General features: G+C 41.4%; 2 protein-coding genes across 24 annotated transcripts in view; one reads left to right on the top strand and one right to left on the bottom strand.

Moving 5' to 3' along the window:
- MLC1 (modulator of VRAC current 1) overlaps nt 1-15,080 on the bottom strand; it is a 41,705-nt gene extending 26,625 nt beyond the window's left edge. For 3 of the 16 annotated variants that reach the window (XM_039512720.1, XM_039512674.1, XM_039512799.1), the window contains exons 1-7: nt 14,549-15,080; nt 12,094-12,227; nt 9,925-10,062; nt 8,989-9,172; nt 3,858-3,947; nt 1,044-1,097; nt 860-961 (exon numbers count right to left, since the gene is read on the bottom strand). In XM_039512720.1, coding sequence (XP_039368654.1) covers nt 860-961; nt 1,044-1,097; nt 3,858-3,947; nt 8,989-9,168 — 426 coding nt within the window. In that variant the 5' untranslated portion in view covers nt 9,169-9,172; nt 9,925-10,062; nt 12,094-12,227; nt 14,549-15,080. Of the gene's footprint in view, nt 1-859; nt 962-1,043; nt 1,098-3,857; nt 3,948-8,988; nt 9,173-9,924; nt 10,063-10,487; nt 10,512-11,443; nt 11,501-12,093; nt 12,228-14,548 lie in introns of those variants that run through there. The other 13 variants (XM_039512692.1, XM_039512730.1, XM_039512697.1 and 10 more) reach the window with 13 other exon arrangements.
- Nucleotides 15,021-23,126, top strand: part of MOV10L1 (Mov10 like RISC complex RNA helicase 1) — a 91,191-nt gene continuing 83,085 nt past the window's right edge. For 6 of the 8 annotated variants that reach the window (XM_039512535.1, XM_039512504.1, XM_039512524.1 and 3 more), the window contains exons 1-2: nt 15,188-15,453; nt 18,534-18,718. In XM_039512535.1, coding sequence (XP_039368469.1) covers nt 15,366-15,453; nt 18,534-18,718 — 273 coding nt within the window. In that variant the 5' untranslated portion in view covers nt 15,188-15,365. Of the gene's footprint in view, nt 15,120-15,187; nt 15,454-15,964; nt 16,070-17,339; nt 17,443-18,533; nt 18,719-23,126 lie in introns of those variants that run through there. The other 2 variants (XM_039512488.1, XM_039512514.1) reach the window with 2 other exon arrangements.

Here is a 23,126-nt window from a genome sequence, read left to right as displayed (position 1 = left end):
CTCACTGATCTCAGCTGAGGATCTGGCCCAAGATACATACTCTTTCGGCCTTCTGTGACTCAGAATATTACAGAAAATTTCTGTTGTATAATTCCTTCTGATACATTCCATAATATGTAGGTTTATGGGGCCAAATTAATCCCTGTTATAACTGCATTGACTGAAATAAAATTACACTATTGATGAACTTAGTCAGCAATGTGTTATGTAAAGACAGAGGAGAGGTCAGGAAGGAATTTTCCCACAGGTTAGATTGGCAGAGACCCCGGGGTTTTTCACCTGCAGCATGGGACATGAGTCATTTGCAGGTTTAAAGTAGAGTAAATGGTGGATTCTTTGTAACTTGAAGTCTTTAAATCATGATTTAAGGACTTCAGTTACTCAGCCAGAAGTTATGAATCTATTATAGGAGTAGGTGGGCAAGGTTCTGTGACCTGCAATGTGCAGGAGGTCAGACTAGATCAGGGGTTCCCAAACTTGGTTCAAGGCTTGTTCAGGGTAAACCCCTGGTGGGCTGCAAGACACTTTATTTACCTGAGCGTCCACGGATATGGCCCCTCACAGCTCCCAGTGGCCACGGTTCACCGTTCCTGGCCAATGGGAGCTGCAGGAAGTGGTGGCCCGGACCACACCGGTTCCCGCAGTTCCCATTGGTTGGGAACGGCGAACCGCGGCCACTGAGAGCAGGTGTACCTGCGGACGCTCAGGTAAACAAAGCATCTTGTGGCCATCCAAGCCTCAAACCAAAGTTTGTGAACCCCTGGAATAGATGATCGTAATGGTTCCTTCTGGCTTTAAAGTCTCTAAGTCTATGAGAAAGACAAATACATAGTTGGCTGATAATTTTTTCATAACTCACATTTATTGCCGATGGATTAAGGACAAGTTTGCATCCAAACCAAATTAAACATGTTGTTGTTACAGCAAATGTAGAAACAAATAGAATCTGGAAATTGGGTATCTGTAAAACAATTGCAAAAAGAAATTTTTTCAGCTAACCAAAGAATAAAAGATGAATAATCAATTAACCTTCAAGCACTTACCACATTAACTTTGTTTCTTGCTATAGCAAAACTCACAACTGCTGAAGGAATACACTAGAAAAAATAAATGAAGCAAAAGATTAATAGAATTGCTTACAAAACAAAGCATAAATTTATGTTAATAAAAATAGTATACATGTTTCTTAGAGGGTCTGGTACATATTGTAAAATTTTCCTTTATCCATTTGCATTAGAAAGTGAATGAATAATATGAGGAAAAAAAGGAGAAATGAATAAAACAAACATATATTCAAATAATATGAAGGGTCAAACAAGCAAACAAAAGCTTGGAGATTCAGAGCAAAGGCTGCCACACTTGTCTCAAACGCAACAAGTATGGGTTGTATTTTAATATTCCAGGGGATTCGGGGCAGTAATGAACTACAGTCTCTCTCACTGTTAAGGGTGTGCTGCAATAGCTAGGCTTTCAATGAAAGAACAGCAGTCTTTCTGGAAAAATTTCATGCCTTTGTTAGTTTAAATTAATTCCAGCAAGCCTAAAGTTCTAAAGAAGCCAAAGTTGTTAGACTTAAAAATTGACCAGTTTTGACGATAGTTCAGTTTTGAAGATCTTTGTAAAACTAATTTGTGGGGTTATATTATGTCTTCAGAACTGTACTTGTGACCCCCATGACTTCACTGTGTATATGTGAGGGCAGAATGTGGTCTATAGTGAGTTGTACTGGGAAAAAATAGTCTACATTCCATAAAGGAAAACTTTCCTGAAGGGACCTTATTATCTCCCAAGTGTTCACCTTTATGAGGTTTGTATCTCAGTGCAGGCTCCATTCCTTCCACACATTTAGGATGTTACTGCAGTGTTAGAAGATATTTATAAGTGAAACAGAAAACTATGAAAATAAAGTTATAGAAAATGGTTTTCAGCCAAAAAAAATCAATTCCACATCATCTGTGCTTCCTTCACTAATCATTAGAGCTAGGCAATTTTTTTCAGTAAATAGCAAATTTGCTGAAAAATGCATTGTGGAGGGCACAGACATATTTGTGAATTCAGGTCAAAAATAACCCTGCAAAAAATATCTTGGATATGTCAAAATGTTTCATTTCAACATTTGCAAAACAACGCATTTCTACACTATCTTTGGAAAACATCCATTTTAATCAACATTTCATTTAGAAAATGTCATTTCAAATCAACATTTCATTTCATAATGTCCCTTTGAATCACCATTTGAAACGCTGTGGTCAATGTGAATAATATTTTTTTGATTTTCTTGTTTCAGTGAGAAAAAAAATTCAATTTGGGTCAAAACTAAACAAATGTTTTTTTCCAGATTTTTTAGCTCAGCCACTGAACCAAAAAACAATTATTTTTTTCAGCTCTATTAATCATCTTCTGTGTCCAAGGGATATTTTGGGTGAAATCCCAGCCTCATTGAAGTAAACGGGAGTTTTACCATTGACTTCACTGGGGCCAGGGTTCACCCTTTGAGTCCCACATTTGTACAGTGTCAATTTGCCAATGAGAACCATTATAACAGCAGGTTAGCATTTAGCTAACATGCTCAATAGTGTCTCTCCAGCACTTAATTTACAATTTTTAATGTTAGCAAAAAAGGGGGGAATATTTTTAAAGGAAGAAAAATGATTAAATGAGTGAAAACAACAATCCCTTCCCCTTCCCCATGTTAACATTAACACAGGGCCTAATCCTGCTCCCACTGAATTTAATGGGAGTTTTGCCATTGATTTCAATGGCAGCAGGATCATTCCCAATTTGTAATATGTTGGTAAAGACTTTATACTCTCTTTCTGCCCCATGAGTCTGACCAAGTTGCACTTGATGCAAGACAAAAAGAGAAGAGGCAAAGTGAACCTTAGAATACTTTTGTTTTTCTCCTGTTGCACTCTCTGAATCTCAATCTCTTCCCTGAGCTGCTTCTGTGGTCATACAGCTACACTGCCCTTGTCCTAAATTAGAAACAAGATTGCTATATATATCACCAAAATAACAATGACACAGTAGAATATTTCAGTATACAAAGGAATCTGAGCTAACTTCATCATACCCACGGAGATCTAAAATGGAGATGATAAATGCCAGAGGAAAAATTGACCATGGTTGTGTATAGCTTAATGTGATCTGTTCTGCCAACCTTATTCTTTAACTCTCAAACTGGTGTCTGTTGCAAAATTCTGATAGATGAAAAAAATTACCACAGCAGTGGAACAATATCATAAAATCCTATCGTTGTTGTTCAATTGATAGAGTGTCAAATTATTACAGATTTTACTAATAAAGTAATAATATTTATAGAACACCTTTCATTCGGTTAACATTTAGATACCTTGGTAACATGCACCTTATAAAACCCGAGACAGAGAGAAGGGGAGAGAGTGAGAAAGAATGAAACCCATCTATCATAATAGCATCTACCCACCAGATACAAATATAGGGCGAGGGACCACAAGGGAATCTTAACTGAAATTTCCTCCCTAGAAGTTTCTCTGCAGCAGGAGACAATTTATAATATAAAAAATATACATGGGCATCACTGCATCCCATCCCACATCTCACTTTTGGTGAGAAACCAGGCAGATGTTTAACAAGCACAATATTATTAACAATTCTTTGTGAAAACCCTTTAGCTTTAAAGTACAGCGAAAACCTACATAAGGAACATTTATTGTGTGGGTGGGAGAGAAAGTATAATGTTGGATAAAATGATGACATGGGTGGAGAAAGTTTGAGCATGAAGAAGAGAGACAGATTAAAAGGCAATTAAATTCATAAAATTATTTATTATAGTGTGCATTCTCAGACAGCCACAGCAATTAATTAAGAATGCTTACTGAACCTGCTGCACAACGTAAATAATCCATTTCAGATGGAAAAACATTTCCCAGATAAAGTGAAAATCCAGAAGTAACAAGAAGGCAAGTCTGCAAAGCAACAATATGGTATAAAATTAATGTCAAAAATGTATAAAAAGAGCAAATGGACAGATGAAAACCAGTAGTCCTTTCAAAATAAAGTGCTTTTGAACTTTTAATAACACAGTCTTTGTACAATTGATAATGAAGCAAAACATGGATGTACAGGTCAAAAGAACATGTTTTGCTGGCTGTTAAGACAATATTGGATTGTACCAGTACATCTGAGCTAAGTATTGTGTAATGACTTGGCAAATATATAAAGAAATGTTTAGAAGGTAGTCATATCATAATTGAATTTTGAGCTGAAATAGCTTGATGATAAAAATGAATCTTTTAGGACCAAAATATCAAAGGGTTCTCAACTGTATCTCTAAATTTATGCTCACAAAATTGTACATGAATGCTTTTTGACATACAGTTTTGAACAATCAGGTTTTTACACTGTTCCAAACCTTGTATGTGCAATTCAAGAATTCCGTGTGCTGAGGTTTGGATTATGAAAAAACCTTACCTGTACAAAGCTGACCAATCATAAATGTAGAGTCTGATTTTCAATTTTGGCTTTTCCTGTTATATTTATACTAAGGCCCTCACAAATACATAATTGATTTAGAAATGTGTGAATTACTATAACCCCTTTTGGAGAATTACAGTCTCACCATTTACTCAATTTTACAGGGCAGAATCCAGAATGCTATTTATATGCACACATGCAAGTATTAATTGTTATACTCAATCTGGCCCATGCTCTACATGCAGAATTAAAATCAGTATGAGTTTTTGTATACACTGATGAAAGGACTGGTTTCTTACCTTTCTCCACCATACTGCTGTGTTTTTCTTGTTTGCAGTTTGCCCTGTGAATCTCAGTGACCCTCACCTAAATACCCTTTTATATCATCTGGGGTGGTTGTGTTTTGTTTTTAAGAAATAGATATTTATTTTGATTATTACCTTTGTTTGTTTTACTGAATTCACAGATTGTGGATCTAATCCAGGTCCACTTGAAGTCAACAGTAAAATAATCATTTTTATTTAGGTGGGAATGAATTCAGACCTTAGAAGATTAATGGGCATAATAGGTTCAGAACATAGGAACAACAATACATTTATGTCCCATTATTGCCTTCTTGAGTTATTTCCATGTAGGAGAGTGCAAATTCTATGGCTTCCACTCCCTAAAACTGCAGATACACCTATTATCATGCTTCTACTGTTTTAAACCACTATACCACCCAATTATTCTTATATTTTATATATAGTATATCTTGGAGGTGCTTTCAGTGCTGCATTTTAGTGTGATACCTATATATCTTCCCACTCTGAGAGAGAGCTGGTTTGTCAGATGGTCAATGACAGGGAGACAGCAGTGTGCCCTGGGAAGTGAATTGGCCCATCCCATGAAGAACAGGTGAGACTGAGGGTATGTCTATACTACCCACCGAATCGGTGGGCAGCGATCAATCCAGCAGGGGTCGATTTATCGCGTCTAATCTAGACATGATAAATTGACCCCAGAGTGCTCTCCTGTCAACTCCTGTACTCCACCACTGCAAGAGGCACAGGCAGAGTCAACAGGAGAGCAGCAGCAGTTGACTCACCACAGTGAAGACACTGCGGTGAGTAGGTCTAAGTACGTCAACTTCAGCTACGTTATTCACGTAACTGAAGTTGCGTAACTTAGATTGATCCTCTCCGCTAGTGTAGACCAGGCCTAACTGGCCTAAGCAGGGCATCAGACTGAGCCCACACTGAGAGACAAGCATCCACATCACATTCCCTTGTTGTCCTATTTTGGGTTTCATGATGGGTATGGTAGTCTGAGCCATTATCTGCTGAAGTACACTCTTAAAAGAAATGGCATAATGGATGCAGGTAGAAATGATGGTTGATTGAAGATGATGATGGAGGGGAGGCAAGAGGAGGCTGAAGGGAAAAGTCAAGACTTGCCGATGTAAGCTGGACTGGAGAACTGTGGGTGAGGAAAGTGGCCAGTGGAAACATGTGACTACGAGAACCAAGCAGAGGAAAAGACCGGCAAGTGAAGGAGAAATAGAGCTCAAGAACAAATATGCTGAGTTGTAAAATGAAGGACGGGCACAAAAGGCAGTAACTAACTAGGAGGGAGGGCAAGGAAGAAGAGAAGAGTGGCTACTTCTACAAGAAGAGGGGAAGAGTTCAGAGCCCCAGAGGACAGAGGATGATTTGCAGAAGATTGCAAGGGAGAACAAATGACAAGGGGACTTGCAGCAAGAAAGAACAGAAGGAAGGCCAGACAATCACTCCAACACCAGGAAGAGGCAGGTCTATGTGATTGGTGACTCTCTACTAAGAAGAACTAACAGGCCAGTCACCACAGCTGATCCAGAGAACAGAAGGGTGTGCTCTTTGCTGTGAGCTAAGATACAGGATGTGGCCCTGAGGCTGAAGAGTATCCTAGTTGGAGCAGGAAAGAATCTATGATTGTCCTTCATGTGGGAACAAATGATGCTGCTAGATTCTCACTGGAATCTGGTGGAATTGTAGTCATGACAGGAGTACAGGTATTGAAGAGTATGCGCTGCTCGGGAAAGACAGAAATAAAGGAAAGATGCTGGAGTAGCATTGTATATTAATATTGAGGTAGACTCTAAAGCAATTAGAAGTGATGGAATGGATAAAAGAGAGTCTGTTTGAGTCAAAATCACTTTCAGAAAGAAAGCTGCCAGAGGCTCCCCTGGGATAGTGCTTGGGGTGTGCTATGGACTCCCAGGATCCAATGTGGCTAGAGATCTTTTTAATGTTTTAATGAAATAAATACTACTGGGAATTGTGTGATTATGGGAAACTTTAACTTCTCAGCTATAGATTGGAGGACAGGTGCTACTAATAATAGTAAGGCCCAGATTTTCCTGGATGTGATAGCTGACAGATTTCTTCACCAAATAGTCACCAAACCAATAAGAGGTGATGCCATCTTAGATCTGGTATTGATGACTAGTGAGAACCTCATAGAAGAACTGGTAGGGGACAACCTTAGTTTGAGTGATCATGAGCTAATTCAGTTTAAACTAAATGGAAAAATAAACAAAACTAAATCTGTAACTTGGTCCTTGATTTCAAAAGGGCAAACTTTAAAAAATAAGGGAATTAGTTAGGGAAGTGGACTGGACTGAAGAACTCAAGGATCTGAAGGTGAACGAGGCTTGAAATTACTTTAAGTCAAAGTAATGGCAGGAAACAGAACAATTTCAATTTTAGCAAACACAAGTGAGGGAAGAAAGAGAATGGTGCCTCCTTCACCACCAGACTCCATGTCACCTTCTTCACTGTCTGGATAAACTTTGGTGTGAGAGGTAACCTTCAGAAGAATCCTCTTCAAAGGTTCACTACACTATAAAAGAAAGGGGCAGAAAACCCCAAGTTGTCCCTTTCACTTAAGAAGACAAAGGCACTTTGCTGGGGGACTGTGGGTAAGAAAGGCCATCTTAAAGAAAGACTTGAACCAAAACTTGTCAGATTAAGTTTTAAACTTTTTTGTGTGTGTTTTCACTTGTATTTGCTTATAACCATTTCTAACTTTAGCTCTTACACTCAGATTCACTTAAAATCTTGTCTTCTCTCATTAATAAACTTGTTTTATTTTTAATCTAAACTAATCCAGTAGTGCATTTAAACTGAATGGTTTGGTAACTCCTGTTAAAGTAACAAACTCTTGAATACTGATTCCTTACAGGATCAACAAACTGTAATAACTGAACTGTCCAGGAGATGGCTTGACAGTGCAGAATGCACAGTTTGGGAAAAATCCAGGACTGGCAGTGTGTTGGGGTCACCTTTCAAGTTGTAACTCAGATTGGTGGGAAAGCCAGAGTGGGGCTGTAGATGGGATGCTCGGGTCTGAGCTGCTGAACCAGGACAGTCTAGCACACAGAAACTCAGGGTGTGACCTGTATGCTGGCAGGCTGGCTGTGAGTGGCCCAGGTTGGGAACCACAACAGCAAAGCATTGTGAAGCACCCAAGTTTACAGAGCAGGCAGTGACACAACCCCTCACTGGTCTGAACTGCACCCCAGAATGAGACAGCAAGTTCTTCTCTTTCTGAGAATGCTTGAAAGCACACTGAAAAAATCCAATTAAAAAAAACAGCTCTTCTTTTGCCCCTTCTGGTTATGTAATCAGGTATTTCAAGTAAATTCAAGCTGTTCAAGCAAATTAATTTGTCAGAAAGAAAAAAAAGGTCAGGGACCTGAGTGAAAATGAGACTTTGTTTTTATTCACTGTGCAAATAAATGTCCTAAAATGAAAATAATCACCCTTTCAGTCATTGCAAAGTGATTCCACAAAACACAGAGACCACCACCAAGAAAAAACACCAGGAATATAGGTTCTAATAGTTACCATGTCTGTTCTTTTAGTCATTACTGGTCAGAATGTCAAGGACCCATACAATACTCCTTTAAAATCATGGTTCTATCCATGAAAGTTCAATTTAAGCAGACATGAGGTTTGCATAAACCACACACATGGCAGGGCATGGCTCTCATTACTGAAAGTGTTTAGGAAAGGATCTTTCTATTCTCTAATACAAACAGAAAGTGACAATCAAATGTTGCACACATATTTTAAAAACAAAAAATATTGTTATAGCAAGCAAAGTACTAACATAATGTTTAGAAATATACTGAAAGTGTGAAACATTTGATCTGCCTTGGTAGTATTAAAATATGTTTAATTTCTTTTACAATGACTATGTCCTGATATTTGCCACTAACAGATCTATTTTCTCAGATTGTGATGTTTGGACACTACAGGTCTAATTCAACCTTTGTATAAAACCACTGCCTTGAACAGATTTACAAAAGTGATGTATTTAGCTATAAAATGTATTTATAGTTGCTAAATATGTTTCTGTTTGAACACAGAATTTTAATATTTATATATTTTCATCTCCTGAACATCATCAGTGAAGAGATTAATTTCATTAACTTTCCCAAAAGGAAAAACTTCACAGTTATCAAGACTTTCCTTCCAGTATGAAATGCAATAGTATGTTTAAAATACTTACCCCCATCAACAAAGAAAAGATCCATGTTCTATAACTAAAACAAGGATGAAACCTCGTTGATATCTGAAGGTCACTAGATTTTATATCTGGTACATAATTTCCATTCTCTTGCTTTCCACGCTCCAAAGTTGGCATCCTGTCATAATTAAATTCTTCTCTGTAACCTTCTTCCCTGGTCATAACACTTTATAGAGGTAAATTTTTTAAAAACCATGAACATGAAAACTAAAAGCAGATACCAAAAAGTGTGGTCTTGTTTTTCTACATCCTTAGGCACATGAGCACTAAAACCACTCTTCATCTAGTTATAATTTAATAAATTAAATAATAAACTAATAATAATAATTAGTGCTTAGCAGTTTACATCTTCAAAGTACTGTGCAAACATTAACTAATTAAGCGCTATACATGAAGAGAATTTCCTATATCCATAGTCAACAATACTATACTGTAGTGTAAATAAAAGTCTGTATGTCTAAAACACTTTTTTGTTTAAACTGTAGTTAATTTCATAAAATTGGATTTAAGAAAGATCTTTAGAAGAAGATTTAGAGCAAAAGAAAATTAGCATTTAGTGATTTAAGTGTAAACTTTGTAGATATATCTAAAACTAAAGTATTTTTTTTTCTTTTAAACATTACTAAGAGACTGTGAAGTTTTTCTAAACATGTTTATTTCCTAATTTTCATTTGGCTTTAGGCATCATCCTCAAATAACTTTAAAATGTTTCAGATGGACTCATTTATTCAGAATACTTCAGTTATAACATATTTTATTGATTTTTAAAATGGTATCTAGTAACAATCATTGGGTTTGTAAATTTAGCTAAGTTTTTTGTTCATTTCTCTTTTCCAACCCATTCTGATGCCTTCAATAATAGGCAGATTATTATAATTTATTGTACAGTTTTCAACAGTTAAAAATCTGCATGCTTACCTTAAATTGAAAAGTTAGTTGTCAGTTTAAAATAGTTTTGTGAGTAGAATTGTCTGTACACTTTGTGATATTCTCACTGCTCAGTGATTCATTCTGCCGTTGAAAAGTTTGCTCTTCCACTTTGGCTTTCAACAACATCTATTCATACGGAACAAAAGCACAGCAAAAACTGCAGTTAAGCCAGGGAACAGGGTAATGCCTCCTGAATTTTAATGAAGAGAATACATTGCAAGATGACTGTACTATATTCTCTTAAGCCTGATTCCAAATCAAACCCATAGGTACACAAACATTTAAACTTGATGTTTTTCCAAATGAGTTTGCTACATTATAACAGACATGTAAATGAAATATATACAATGAATTTAACAAAGTTATATATGTTACCATATCCAATAATAATGTTTTACATAGAATTCTTTCCAAATAATTTAGTTCTTATTTCACAGGAGAGAGAACACTTGAAAGTATAGTGTTTTCTTTAAAAAAATTTATAAAAGAAAAAGTTTATGCACTTCAAGGTGTTTAACAAATATATATTATTTCAGAAACTCTGTGTCTACCAAGAAGAATGCTTTGCCTCTTTCCAATGAATTTTTTTGTGAATATGTTTTGATGACTGGTTTTCTCAGAATGTTCAGATAAACTTTGCACATTTGACTCATATTGGCACTGAGCCTTACAGAACATAGTTTTGGTCAAACAATACAATTAAAATTCTAGTAGGCAACAGTAACATGCAATAGTCATGGTCCAACTGAATCCCTTCTTTCTGCTTATTAGGAAACGAAAAAATACAGGAATGCATCTACCCTCAAGATATTGGCATCATGACAACTACAGCAATTAGAGGGTCTTTTGTACACACTTAAAACTCCACTGTAACCAATAAACAGTTCAAACTGCAGTATATTGAAAAAACAGCACCTTTCAGAGCATGCTTCAAAAACTTCAGAAAGGCCATCATTTTTCAATATGTACTAATATTACATATTAAATTCTTCAACAAAAAAGGTGAATATCAGCCAATATTACAAAAAAATCAAATAATTAAAATTTGACAATTGTTTTGAACAGATTAAAGACTTAGCAATTCATCATGTATCATAGATGACTGCAGTTTATGTTGAAGATACACTATGTAGCTTAGCACAGATTGGCCCTAAATAGTTAATCCTATGTTCCTTTTTGTTCATGGAAGAACACTATGCAAATATTTCTACCATCTGTGTCTTTCTCCAGTGATAAAATAGATAATAATTGCACAATGTGATCCTCAATAAAATATTATGGGACTGACAGGTTGCTTCTGTTAGTAAGAGAAACTGAAAATGAAATCGGGTATTTCTTTGATGTAATCCTGCTTATGTATAAATACTGTACAAAGTCCTCTTTCCCTGAACAAATTAGAAATCAAACAACAGGAGACTGGTTTCATTCTTCACAGTTCTAAGCTTCTTTCAGTCAGCACTTTACCCAAAAGTTCTCTCTCTTAGCTTTTATCAAAGGGTTATGTTACCAGGGCTTCTCTGGCTCTCTATGAGGCTGCTTTTCTCCATCTCTGTGTCCTTCTGAGTGTTTTTACCTCATCTCTCTCTCACACGGACATGCACTACTCTTCCAAACCAATGCCCCAGCTTCTGTGTTTGCTCTGTCAGTCTCCAGGAAAGCCCTTTGGGCCACATCATTCAGCTTCTACTCAGGCCCTGCTGGTGTTTTGGGTGGTAGCTCCTATTGTTACAGATGCCTGGTTCCATAAATGTAAGAAACAATCAAGCACCTTTATCCTGAATTAAGGGAGGCTTAAATGAGGTTTTGCCCTATCCCCTATCATAACAATAGTAATCATATTCCTAGATCTTTTTTGCACCTGCCATTATCCACACAATTTATACTCTGATGGGGATAAAATAGGACAGGCATAAGTGTCTCTCTCTTTTTTGTATGTATAAGTCATACAAGCGTTCGGTCTATATAATGTATGTATTGTACATTTGGTGTTGTCAAAAATACAAATTACTTCTTATTTTATGGCCCTAACAAGTATATTTGTAATGCTAATAATTATCAAAGGCATCTAGATGAAATTCTGTCCTTTTTTATAACCAAAACATCTTACAGTAAAACTCTGAGGACAGAGGGCCTGAGAAATTCCATTACATTCTCTACCTCAGGAGAAAAGATCTTACGGCTGAAGAAGAAGTAAGGATCCATGGAAAAAAGAAGTTGAAATCTTATGAAGCATCTGTCTCTTCAGTCCTCTTATCTCTGAGTGTGCAGGTTCTTAACACTCCTCCTCCCTGCTGGAGAAATTGAGACAGAATGCAGTGGGAGTTAATTCTATTTCTAATAAGCTTTCTCCAACTGCCATCTCTTAACTTGCATCCAAACACCCAGTTCAGATCTCCAGACTCTTTGTTGAGCCTCCAATGTAAGCTTTTCTGAATGAATGTTTTTTGATATTCAAAACTATCTAAGGTCCAGTATCAATTTTAGCTAATTTAAAGCCTTAGATCAATTTTAGCTGTTTAAGATTATCTAAATGTACAGGTTACTGCAAAATGCATTAAAAAGTACATATATGAATTTCTTGGGATCCAGAGAAGCTGTGAGTCAAACCTCCCAACTCCTGCTTTTTCTTTGCAAGTGGAGTATTTTCCCTGTAAAAAACTCCATAAGGGCATCCATACAGTTTTTCTCCTTCACTGTGCCAATCATGTTCCTCTCTTTGGGAGGCAATCTAGGATCTTGTATTTGCTTAATTTTTTTATATGTGCAAAAGTGTATTAATTTCCCTTTTGATATGTATTCATGCTTGCCAGAAGATCATTTATACTAATATTTTTCTTTATTGTATATGAATATTGGCCTTCTTTTACTACACATAAATAATGAGAATAAATATATTTTGTTTACTTTCTTAATACGTGATAATATTGTATACGGTTTAAGTATATCAAGCGCTTTAAATCTAATGTCTATTCTTTCTCTTTTTACACGAATAAAGTGGAACTGTTCTAATGTTATGAAACACTTAAAAGGTTTCAAAGACAACTGCTGTTGTAGATTCATTTTGGATCGTACACATCCTTTTCAACAATAAATGTCACTGTAGCAGTATTTCATGAAGATATGCAGTTGTTCTGCCAAACTTCTCGGTACAACCTACTGTGGATAGTTTTTTGTTTTAGTTCCTATGGTGCAATTCACCATGGTGTTAAAACAATATAGAAGTCACTGACTCAGCGTAAGAAATATTTGAACACTACTCAATCTCACTTAAAAAAGGAAGACTGGGAAAAATGCATAATCGAAACTCAAGATACTGAACTGAAAGAACTGATAAAAATATGGTAAGCAGATTCACTAAAATTACATTTCCCCTGTAGTCATTGCAGCTCCTATTTTAGATTACATGGATTGAAAGAAAAATAATGAAGGAAAAATACATATTTTTTCCTCCTAAATCAGATTAAGAATATTTGGTCTAAAATTTAATTATGCCAAGTTTCAAAACAAGCAAAAGCAATAATTCTGATAAAATCCTGTGAAATTTAGATGACATGAGAATAAATAATCATTATAATAACATGCTACATTTGTATGTCAATCTTCCCTCAAGGTGTTTATGTACCACTTCTAATGGATGTAATGACAGACATGCTCAAATGGGCAGGTATGTACATCACCTTTGAAAGGATAAACTGGCAGATAAGGGTACAAACATCCTAGGCACAGTATAGGGTTGCCAAGGATCCGGTTTTCGACCAGAATGGCTGGTCGAAAAGGGACCCTGGTGGCTCCAGTCAGCACCACTGACCAGGCTGCTGAAAGTCCAGTCGTTGGCGCAGTGGAGCCCAGAAGTGGCTGGTAGAAGTGGCTGTCATGTCCAGCTCATCTGGCTCCTAGGTGCAGGGTAGGCCAGGGGGGCTCTGTGCCCTGCCCCTGCACCAAGCACCAGCTCTGCAGCACCCCAAACCCCTCATCTCCATCCCAGAGCCCATAATCCCAGTCAGAGCCCTCACTCCCTCTTACATCCCAACCCCTTGCCCCCAACCTGAGCCTCCTTCTGCACCCAAACTCCCTCCCAGAATCCACATCCTCCACACCCTCCCACACCCCAACCCCAGCCCAGAGCCCCCTTCTGCACCCTGAAGCCCTCATTTCTAGCCCCACCCCAGAGCCCACACTGTCAGCTGGAGCTCTCACACACACACCCCCACCACAGCCCAACCCCAACCCCATGCCGCAGCCCGGTGAAAGTGAGTGAGAGTGGGGGAGAGTGAATGACAGAGGGAGGGGAATGGAGTGAGTGGGGGGGCTCGGAGAAGGGGCAGGGCTTCAGGGAAGGGACAGGACAGGGGACAGGATAAGGGTGTTCGGTTTTGTGTGATTAGAAAGTTGGCAACCCTAGCACAGTACAAAATTTTGGAAAGACAGTTATAGGAGCACACCAATAGAAGGATACAAGGGTATCTTTGGCTCTGTGGTATCTCCAAAATAAATCCATGTCTGCGATGGCAGGAGACAGGGTTTGGGTCCATCTCCAATGACCAAGGCACTGGATTTAGTGCTACTCTGCATCCCTGCACAGCATCCCCCTGACAGCTAGCCAGACCAGCACCTTGTAAATTGTGGCCTCCCCTTCCAGGTGCATCATCAGCCCAGCACCAGCCAAGGTTCCTGTGAGTAGGGCTTGTTATCAGTAGAAACTGGAGTTCCTGGCTCATGCCTGTGAATAGCAACAGTCCTTATGGGTCAAGAGCCTAGAGATGCGGCCTGTTAACAGCCACAGGTTTCCTGCCCGAGTGCCTCACCCCACGGCTTGGCCTCCTGCTGAGCGCAGGCACCCCCAGGCAGCTCAGGCCCCATGGCACATGGAAGTGGGGCACCCCTGGGGAAGAGGCACCATGGCTTGCTCAGAGGTGGTGGCTCCCGTCCCAGGGCAGGTGAAGGAGTCTGGCCCCAGGGAGATGGATCCATCCCCGACTTCAGAGCAGAGGGGGCGGAGCTTGGATGGGCAACACAGCAGGGAACAACCCTCCTGCCCAGCGCTCTGCGTGCAGGGGCGGGGCCGCCCTACATGTGACCTCGGGACCTGCCCCTCCGCCGCTTCCACCAGGGCCTCAGCCTGGTCCAGAGAACTGCTGTTAGATCCCCGCGCGCCCCGGAGCCCGCTACTGCGCCTGCGCAAGGTGAGGTTCTCAGCCCCCCCCCACCCCATTTTCCCGCCAACGAGCCGCTACCGCCCCGCCCACGTGGGGGGAGGGAGAAAGGCGTGCCGTCACGTGACTCCGGCGAGCGGCGGCTGAAGCCGGGAGCGGAGCGGGTGTGGGGCGTGACGCTCCCGTCGAAGTTCCCAGGCTCCTGCCTGGCTTCGGGAGGCCGCAGCTGGCGCGAGCGGGCGGCCCCCAGCGCTCGCGCCCCAGTCAGGTCTGGGGATGCTCCAGCTGCTGTCCAGAGCCCTGGCCTACTTCTGGAGACGGGCAGAAGGGGCGGGACCCGGAGAGCAGCGGCCGGCGGCCACAGGTACCGCTCCCTGGCTCGCCGCACCCGGCGGGCAGCCTGGGAGCCCTGCCCCTGCCCCTGCCATGCGCCAGGCTGAGCTGCCTGCGTCACTCGCCGCCCTCTGGCAGCAGTAGTCCCTGTGGCAGCTCAGAGCTGAGGGTGGCTCAGTCAGCCTGGGCCTTGTGCGCCGGGGGCGGGCAGGGAGACCCTGCCCCTAACTCGGAGCTGGACAGGCCCCCGGCCTGGAGAGAGCTCTGGGAGGCAGGGAGAAGGGGAGCTGTTCTTAACCAGCTAACTTGTCTGGTTTATTTCAAAATAGGGGTCAACAAACACATGGCCTGTCTGCTGGAAATCAGCTCCCTGTGGCAGCAGCACAGAGACGCCTTCTTTGTTGTGTCACTTGTCTAGTGTTAGGAGGCAGCACCGAATGGTCTGAGCACAGGATAGGGAGTTGAGAAACAAGGATCTTGTTCCAGAGCTCCAGGACTGCCGCTGACTTGTGTGATTGTGGGCTCTCACGTCTTTTATCGTTGGTGCCTCAGATTCCCCATCCGGAATTTGGGATAAAAATGTGTAGCGCCAACGCTGCAGGAGTATTATGAAGCTTCCTTTCTGTTTTCAAAGTACTAGATAAAAGGTGCAGTTGGAATGTGTACTTGGTTGGTTTGCATCTGTTCAGAATAACCCAGTAGTTTATTTCTCCAATTAGAAGTTAGTGTGAAGAAATATAATGTATGTGGGTTTTGTCTTGTTCTTTGTATTGTAAGGACAGGCAAACTTTTTGGCCTGAGGTCCGCATCGGGTTTTGTAAATGGTATAGCGGGCCGGTTAGGAGAGGGGGGTCATGGCCCGGCCCCCACCTCCTATCTCCTCTCCCCCTGCTCCTCCCCGGACTCCTGCGCCATCCAACCTTCCATGTTCTTTGATGGCCCCTCTGGGACCCCTGCTCCATCCAACCTTCCATGTTCCCTGATGGCCCCTCTGGGACCCCTGCTCCATCCACACACACCCCCGCTCCCTGTCCCCGGACTCCTGCCGCCCTATCCAACCCCTCCTTTCATTCCTGATGCCCCCCCCCGGGACCCGTGCCCCATCCAGCCACCCCTTCTCCCTGTCCCCTGACTGCCCCCATTCTATCCCCTGTTTCCCCCCTCACCACCATCCACACCCCTGCCTCCTGACCACCACCCCAAACTCCCCTGCCCTCTATCCAACCCCCCCCCCGCTCCCTGCCCCCTTACTGCGCTGTCTGGACCACCAGTGGCTGGCGGCACTACAGCCGCCACCGCCGTCACCACGCAGCACAGAGCACCAGGGACTCTCAGCCCCACAGCCCAGAGCATTGCGCCGGCGGCGGAGCGAGTGAGCTGAGGCTTCAGGGGAGGGGGGAAAGTAGGGGAGGGGCTGGGGGCTAGCCTCCTGGACCAAGGGCCAGGCAGGACGGTCCTGCGGGCCATAGTTTGCCCACCCCATTGTATTGAGTTCTAAAGAGACTTTCTAAGAAAACATTTCCTCACAGTTTAGGTTATTTATACTCCGTTCTGGGTAGAATTCCTGGCTGTTGCATAATTGTGTTGAAGTTTCCAATTCCATCTGTAAATTCACTTCGATCAGAGGACCTTTATTTTTGTCTATTTTCAAATACTGTGTTCTGTGGCTATTGTTGCATAAGATACCACAGGAATGCTAGTTTACAAGGCATCTTCCCTGTAGATTAGGGGCAGCAGAAAATTTATTTGTGTGGGACTATTATTCTTTCTTCAAATGAGAGGATTTAGATTTAATACCATTGTAACAAACCCATCCTAACAGCAACACGGATGATTTTTTAAAGGAACATTGTCAGCATAGTTTAAATTTTTTTTGTTTTTGAAAGAGAAATTTTAAAAGACAACTTGTTTCTATAGAGAGAGTCAGTCTGAGAAATTATGGGTGGCATTCTCCCAGCCATCTCTCCAAGACCCTCTGTGCTGTTCCATCGCTGTACAGGAGCCGTAAACAGCCTGCTAGGTACTGGAGGAGAATTTCTTCAATGGGGCTGCTGGAGGCATCCCTTCTCTGAAGCCCAACACCATATGCCCTGGCCTGGAATGTACCTGGGTAGTGGGGTTTGGGGCTGTAGCAATTCTGGTGTGCCCCAGAAGCATAGACAGCCCTGGGGAGCCTGTATTGACTTAGATCTGCTCTTCAGGCTTCCTAAATAACAATTGGGCCATATGGGTCTCCAGATAAGTACCAAATAGGGTGGGCATGAAGGTGTCTTACTAAAACATGCAGCACTAAGAAATTTGTTTTCAATGTCTAAAATTAGTGTAATGCAGAAAGCAAGCAAAAACCATAAATAAGTAATATTGATTTTCAAAATGTAAAACCACTAGGACTGTTTGTGTTTCCAGAGGTGTAGCACAAAATCTCAGCCATTATCTTAAACAAATTTGCTGACCTACAGCAGTACTGATCACGTGTGTACCGAGAGGTGTTCTAGGTGGTACATCAACTCATCTAGATATTTGCCTAGTTTTACAATAGACTACATAAAAAGCACTAGAAAAATCATTACAAAATAAAATTTCATACAGACAGTGACTTGTATATAGAGCAGTATAAACTATACACTGAGATCTAAGTACATATTTATATTTCAATTAATTTATTTTATAATTTATGGTAAAAATCATAAAGTAAGCACTTTTTATCAATAATAGTGTGCCGTGACACTTTTGTATTTTCATGTCTGATTTTGTAAGCAAGTAATTTTTAAGTGAGGTGAAACTTGGGGGTATACAAGACAAATCAGACTCCTGAATGGGGTACAGTAGCCTGGAAAGATTGAGAGCTACTGTCTTAGATTATTAGAACTATTTTTCAGAATCCAGTTTTATATATCATTTATGCTGATTGCTTACTGTTCACACTCCTCGCAACTTAGACTTTGAAAATAAATTTCTCAGGTTTTCAGTGTGGCAATATTTTGGTTGCAAACACAGTTGAGAATTGTTTCCATTACATGACATTTATGATAACTATCACCGTAATACATTTTCATGGAAAAATTAGTTTTGTTTTCATATAAGTATCTAAACATACTTTCCCCCTTTCAGATGATAAAGAGTTAAAAACCGTACAAGGAGTAGTGACAAGATTTTGCCATGATTATGGGATGATAGATGACTTGATTTGCTTCACAAGTGATGCTGTGATGAGCGGTGTGCCACTGAACGTTGGACAGAAAGTCATTGCTGTTGTTGAAGAGGATAAAACATCTAATGGATTGAAGGCGATTAGTGTAAGACATGAATGAGCAGTGCAATTGGTCTAACATTTTGTATTACGAACTGCCTTTGTAAGGAAACTTCTCTAAAGATTTTTCTGTCTGGATGATTTCTGAAGTAGTTGTTTGTATCACTATGGTCAGGTTGACTTGTCACAGTGCCTTTAATTATTGGGATCCCACACTACCAAACTTGCATGCAAATTATTCATTTAACCCTTTTTCCCATTGAAGGTTGTAGGTATGGAAGGGGTAGGGAATGCCTAAATGTCAGAGAGAAGAGAAAAGGATACATTTCATTGAAATGATAGCTGGACAATATGTAGGACACTAAGCCTCATAATTTTTTTTTAATTTCAGTGCCTTGGATGCCCCAAATGAATTCCCGGTTTCTAATAGGGCCTTACCAAATTCACAGCTATGAAAAACTCATTGTGGCCTGTGAAATATGGTCTCTCCCCGTGAAATCTGGTCTTTTGTGTGCTTTTATTGTATGCTATACAGAGTTCATGGAAGAGACCAGCGTTTCTCAGATTGGGGCATCCTGACCCCTAAAATAACCTTGTGACCCCCCCCACTCCCTTTTTTGGGAGTTTCAGTATTGCCACCCTTCCTACTTCACTGCCTTCAGAGCTGGGCAGCTAGAGAGTGGTGACTGTTAGCTGGGCATCCAGCTCTGAAGGCAGCGTCGCCGCCAGCAGCAGCATAGAAGTAAGGGTAGCAGTACCACAACTCCCCCTACAATAACCTTTGATCCCCCCAACTCCTTTTTGGGTCAGGACCCCTACAATTACACTGTAAAATTTCAGATTTAAATAGCTGAAATAATTATACTTATGATTTTTTAAAATTCTATGACCGTGAAATTGACCAAAAGGGACTGTGAATTTGGTAGGGTCCTACTGATATAGAAGATTAGGACCTGATCCTGCAACCATTATTTATGTGAGAAGTTCTAAGGAGCGTTCTTGTGTTTGCAGAATTGGGTTCTTGATTTCCATGTGCGGTAGGATAGCACATATATAGACAGCCCTGATTTTGCAAATGGGCATGGGATTTATGGACTTTGATGTGGGATTCTGATTTAGAAATATAGCAACTGTATAGGAATCATCTTACTGATAGGAAAATTTAAGTAAAATAAGATTGCAGAAATTACAGATGACGACAAAACAGTTTAAATATAAATTTCCCCATGGATCAGAATAGGAGCATGTATCTTCCCTTTATCTTATGAGAGTTGGATCAGTATTCCATTTCTTTTCAAATTGTATTTGTTCTTCACCTTCTCCAAAAATGAGTGACACAAACTGAAATAAGGTGAAAGCAAATTGGATTAGGAACTAATCCCAATTGATATAAAATAAACCTTGAGGCACTCATACCTTATTCAGACCTGGGTATTGTTAATAATTTAAATTACCTAATGTTTCTTTAAGGTTGAAAAGTGTATTGGTACCTGTCAATTCATATAACTCTAAATGTATTCATAAGAATATCTTTACCTTCCTATATAAAAATGTGTAAGAAGAAATATATATCAGAAGTATATATCAGATACCACTGTGCAGTAGCTATTGCAAAATATTTAAGTTTTCTTCTTACACATTTTTATCAGATATCCATGTACTTTTATGGCCTACCATACATTAGCATCTGAGTGCCTGTAGTGGTTATGGATCTAGTTGCACCTTTGACTCCTCTCTGAGGGTGCCTCTCCCCAAGGTGTTAGGCTTCTTTCATTCACCTGTCCTAGGATGGAATCCCCTGATTTTCCCCATTCTTAGACTGAGTCTTGCTCTACAGCCCCTTGTATATCAACCCTGATTACTCTACATGTGTGACTGGGCTTAGCACCCATAGCTTCCCTTCTGGAGCTATGACCAGTGACCAGAAAGCTTTCTTAAAACGCTGTTTGATCTCAACAGTAGGCACGCAGCACAACGTAAGAGAGAGCAGATTAAAACAATAAAATCATCTATACCAGCGGTTCTCAAACTGTGCATCGGGACCCCAAAGTGGGCAACGACCCCGTTTTAATCGGATTGCCAGGGCTGGCATTAGATTTGCAGGGTCCTGGGGCCAAAGCCCATGCCCCACCACCTGGGGTCAAAGCCTGCGGCAGTAGCCTTTGGGCTTCAGTTTTGGCCCCACCAGGCTTTGGAATTGCCCTCCCCCCACCCAGTTCAATGGGGTTCGGGTGGGCTCAGGCTTCGGTCCCCCCTCCTAGGGTCGTATAGTAATTGTTGTCAGAAGGGGGTCGCGGTGCAATGAAGTTCAAGAACCCTTGGTCTATACTCATATCTGTCTTCCCTAAGACTTACTATTCCCTAAAGCAGCGGTTCTCAACAGAGGGCCCAGGAGCCCTTTCAAGGGGGCTGTGTGGCTCCACGGCTGAAACCCAGAGCCCGAGCCCCAGTGCCCCCCATGGGGCTGAAGCTGGGAGGTGTGGGGCTGAAGCCCCGACCCTCTGTGCCCACTGCAGAGCTGAAGCCGGGAGGCGTGGGACTGAAGCCCTGAGCCTTGGTGCTCCCTGTGGGGCAGAAGCTCTGAGCCCATGCGCACAGCTGGGGACATGGAGGGCTTTTCCCCTCGTCCCCAAACTGCACTGCAAGAGCATGGGGAGGTCGGAGGCAGTGCGGGGCAGCTGCTACTTTGGCTGGTGCCATGGAGCAAGCAACAGCAGCATTCCCTCGTCTTCTGCTGGTGGCCTGGGTTGAAGCTGTTCCTCAGCTCCCAGCCCACTTTGCTTCCCCAGAGGCAGCTGGTAAGAGCTGCCTGGCTCCATGGCTGGCAGACCTCTCCAGGAACAGGGACTGCAGGGGAGTCCTCCCAGCACACAGCCCCTAATATCCCTCTCCCTACACCCTGAGGTTACACTCTCTCTGCACCCTGAGCTACCCCCCTGCCCGCACACAGCCCTAGCCACCTTCTGTGTGCAAACAGCCCCAGCTATCTCCTCCCTGTACCTTGAGCTACCTCTTGTCTGCACACAGCCCCTAGCTACACCCTCCCTGCATCCTAAGCTGTGTTCAAACTTTTTGAGCTAAGCCCCCCCCCACCTCTGAGTTTTTAATTTTTGGTTGCACCCTACCCCAACCCAGTCAGTCTGGGTGGCCTGCTGAGGTGAGTCAGGGGGTGGAGGTGGCACTCCCTCCTGGACCCCCGCCATGTGGAGGTGGCTCGAGCCCCGCTGGCCCCTGCCCCCCACCCCCCAAATAGAAGTCAAACTATGTCTATGTCCAAGGTCTGAGCCCCCCTTCCTGCCTTGGAGTTTTTATAGCATGTCAAGGGGGAATTCAGAGAGAGAGAGGTTGAAAAACCCTGCCCTAGAGCTTTGTAAGACCTGACTGCTTCAGACCTCCTTCATTGGGCCTGCCTGGGTCTTTCCCTGCCAGCTTGTTTTGTTCTTCTGTGAATAGCTCATTGACAACACTCCCACCCTCCAAAAGTACTTTTTTTTTTTTTAACTGTTTAGTATCCTTTTGATCTGCTCCAAGGCTTGGTTTAAAAAAAAAAAATCTTGTAACTCAGCTGGCCACCTATAAGTAGTGCTTTCTCAGCTTAATATTCCACACATTGTTTCTTAGCCCCCTTGAAATGTTCACCAGGTTACTTATCCAGGGTCATTGTGTTGCCTTCCTCCTAGTTTAACAGCCTTGCTATTAAATTAAATGAATATGTACACACAGTAAACATTCTAATGACCAGTTACTGAGTACCTATAGTATCTCAAAAAGAATAAGAGTACTTGTGGCACCTTAGAGACTAACAAATTTATTTCAGCATAAGCTTTTGTGGGTTACAGCCCACTTCTTCAGATGTATAGAATGGAACATATAGTAAGGATATATATATATATACACACACACACACATAAAGAACATGAAAAGGTGATTCATACAGGATACCTGCCTCTAAATGCCTTTTTTTCATATGCAAACCCACCCTACTTTGCAACACTAACAGGAAATTTTGATCAGTTGCTAGCAGTAACTTAGGATGGATTTCCAGTCATAGTTTGAGTTGTTCTGTGGAGGGTGTATTGCACTGTAGTAGTAAATCCCCCTTTGAAGCTTGAGATGAGCCTTTTCTGTGACTCTTATGGACCTTCTGAACTACCATTTGATTACATATGTTCTGAGATCATACCACTTAACATTCTTTAGCCCTGTCATAAACAGATAGTTAAAAGTTAATGTCTCTTTTACCTGTAAAGGGTTAAGAAGCTCAGTAAACCTGGCTGACACCTGACCAGAGGACCAATAAGGGGACAAGATACTTTCAAATCTTGGTGGAGGGATGTCTTTTGTTTGTGCTCTTTGTTTTGGGGTTTGTTCGCTCTTGGGACTAAGAGGGACCAGACATCAATCCAGGCTCTCCAAATCTTTCTGAATCAGTCTCTCATGTTTCAAACTTGTAA

This window comes from Mauremys reevesii, linkage group 1 (genome assembly GCF_016161935.1).
Source record: "Mauremys reevesii isolate NIE-2019 linkage group 1, ASM1616193v1, whole genome shotgun sequence".
Classification (NCBI taxonomy): domain Eukaryota; kingdom Metazoa; phylum Chordata; order Testudines; family Geoemydidae; genus Mauremys; species Mauremys reevesii.
The sequence above is the reverse complement of the archived record's forward strand: the minus strand, read 5'-3'. Positions and strand labels throughout refer to the sequence as shown.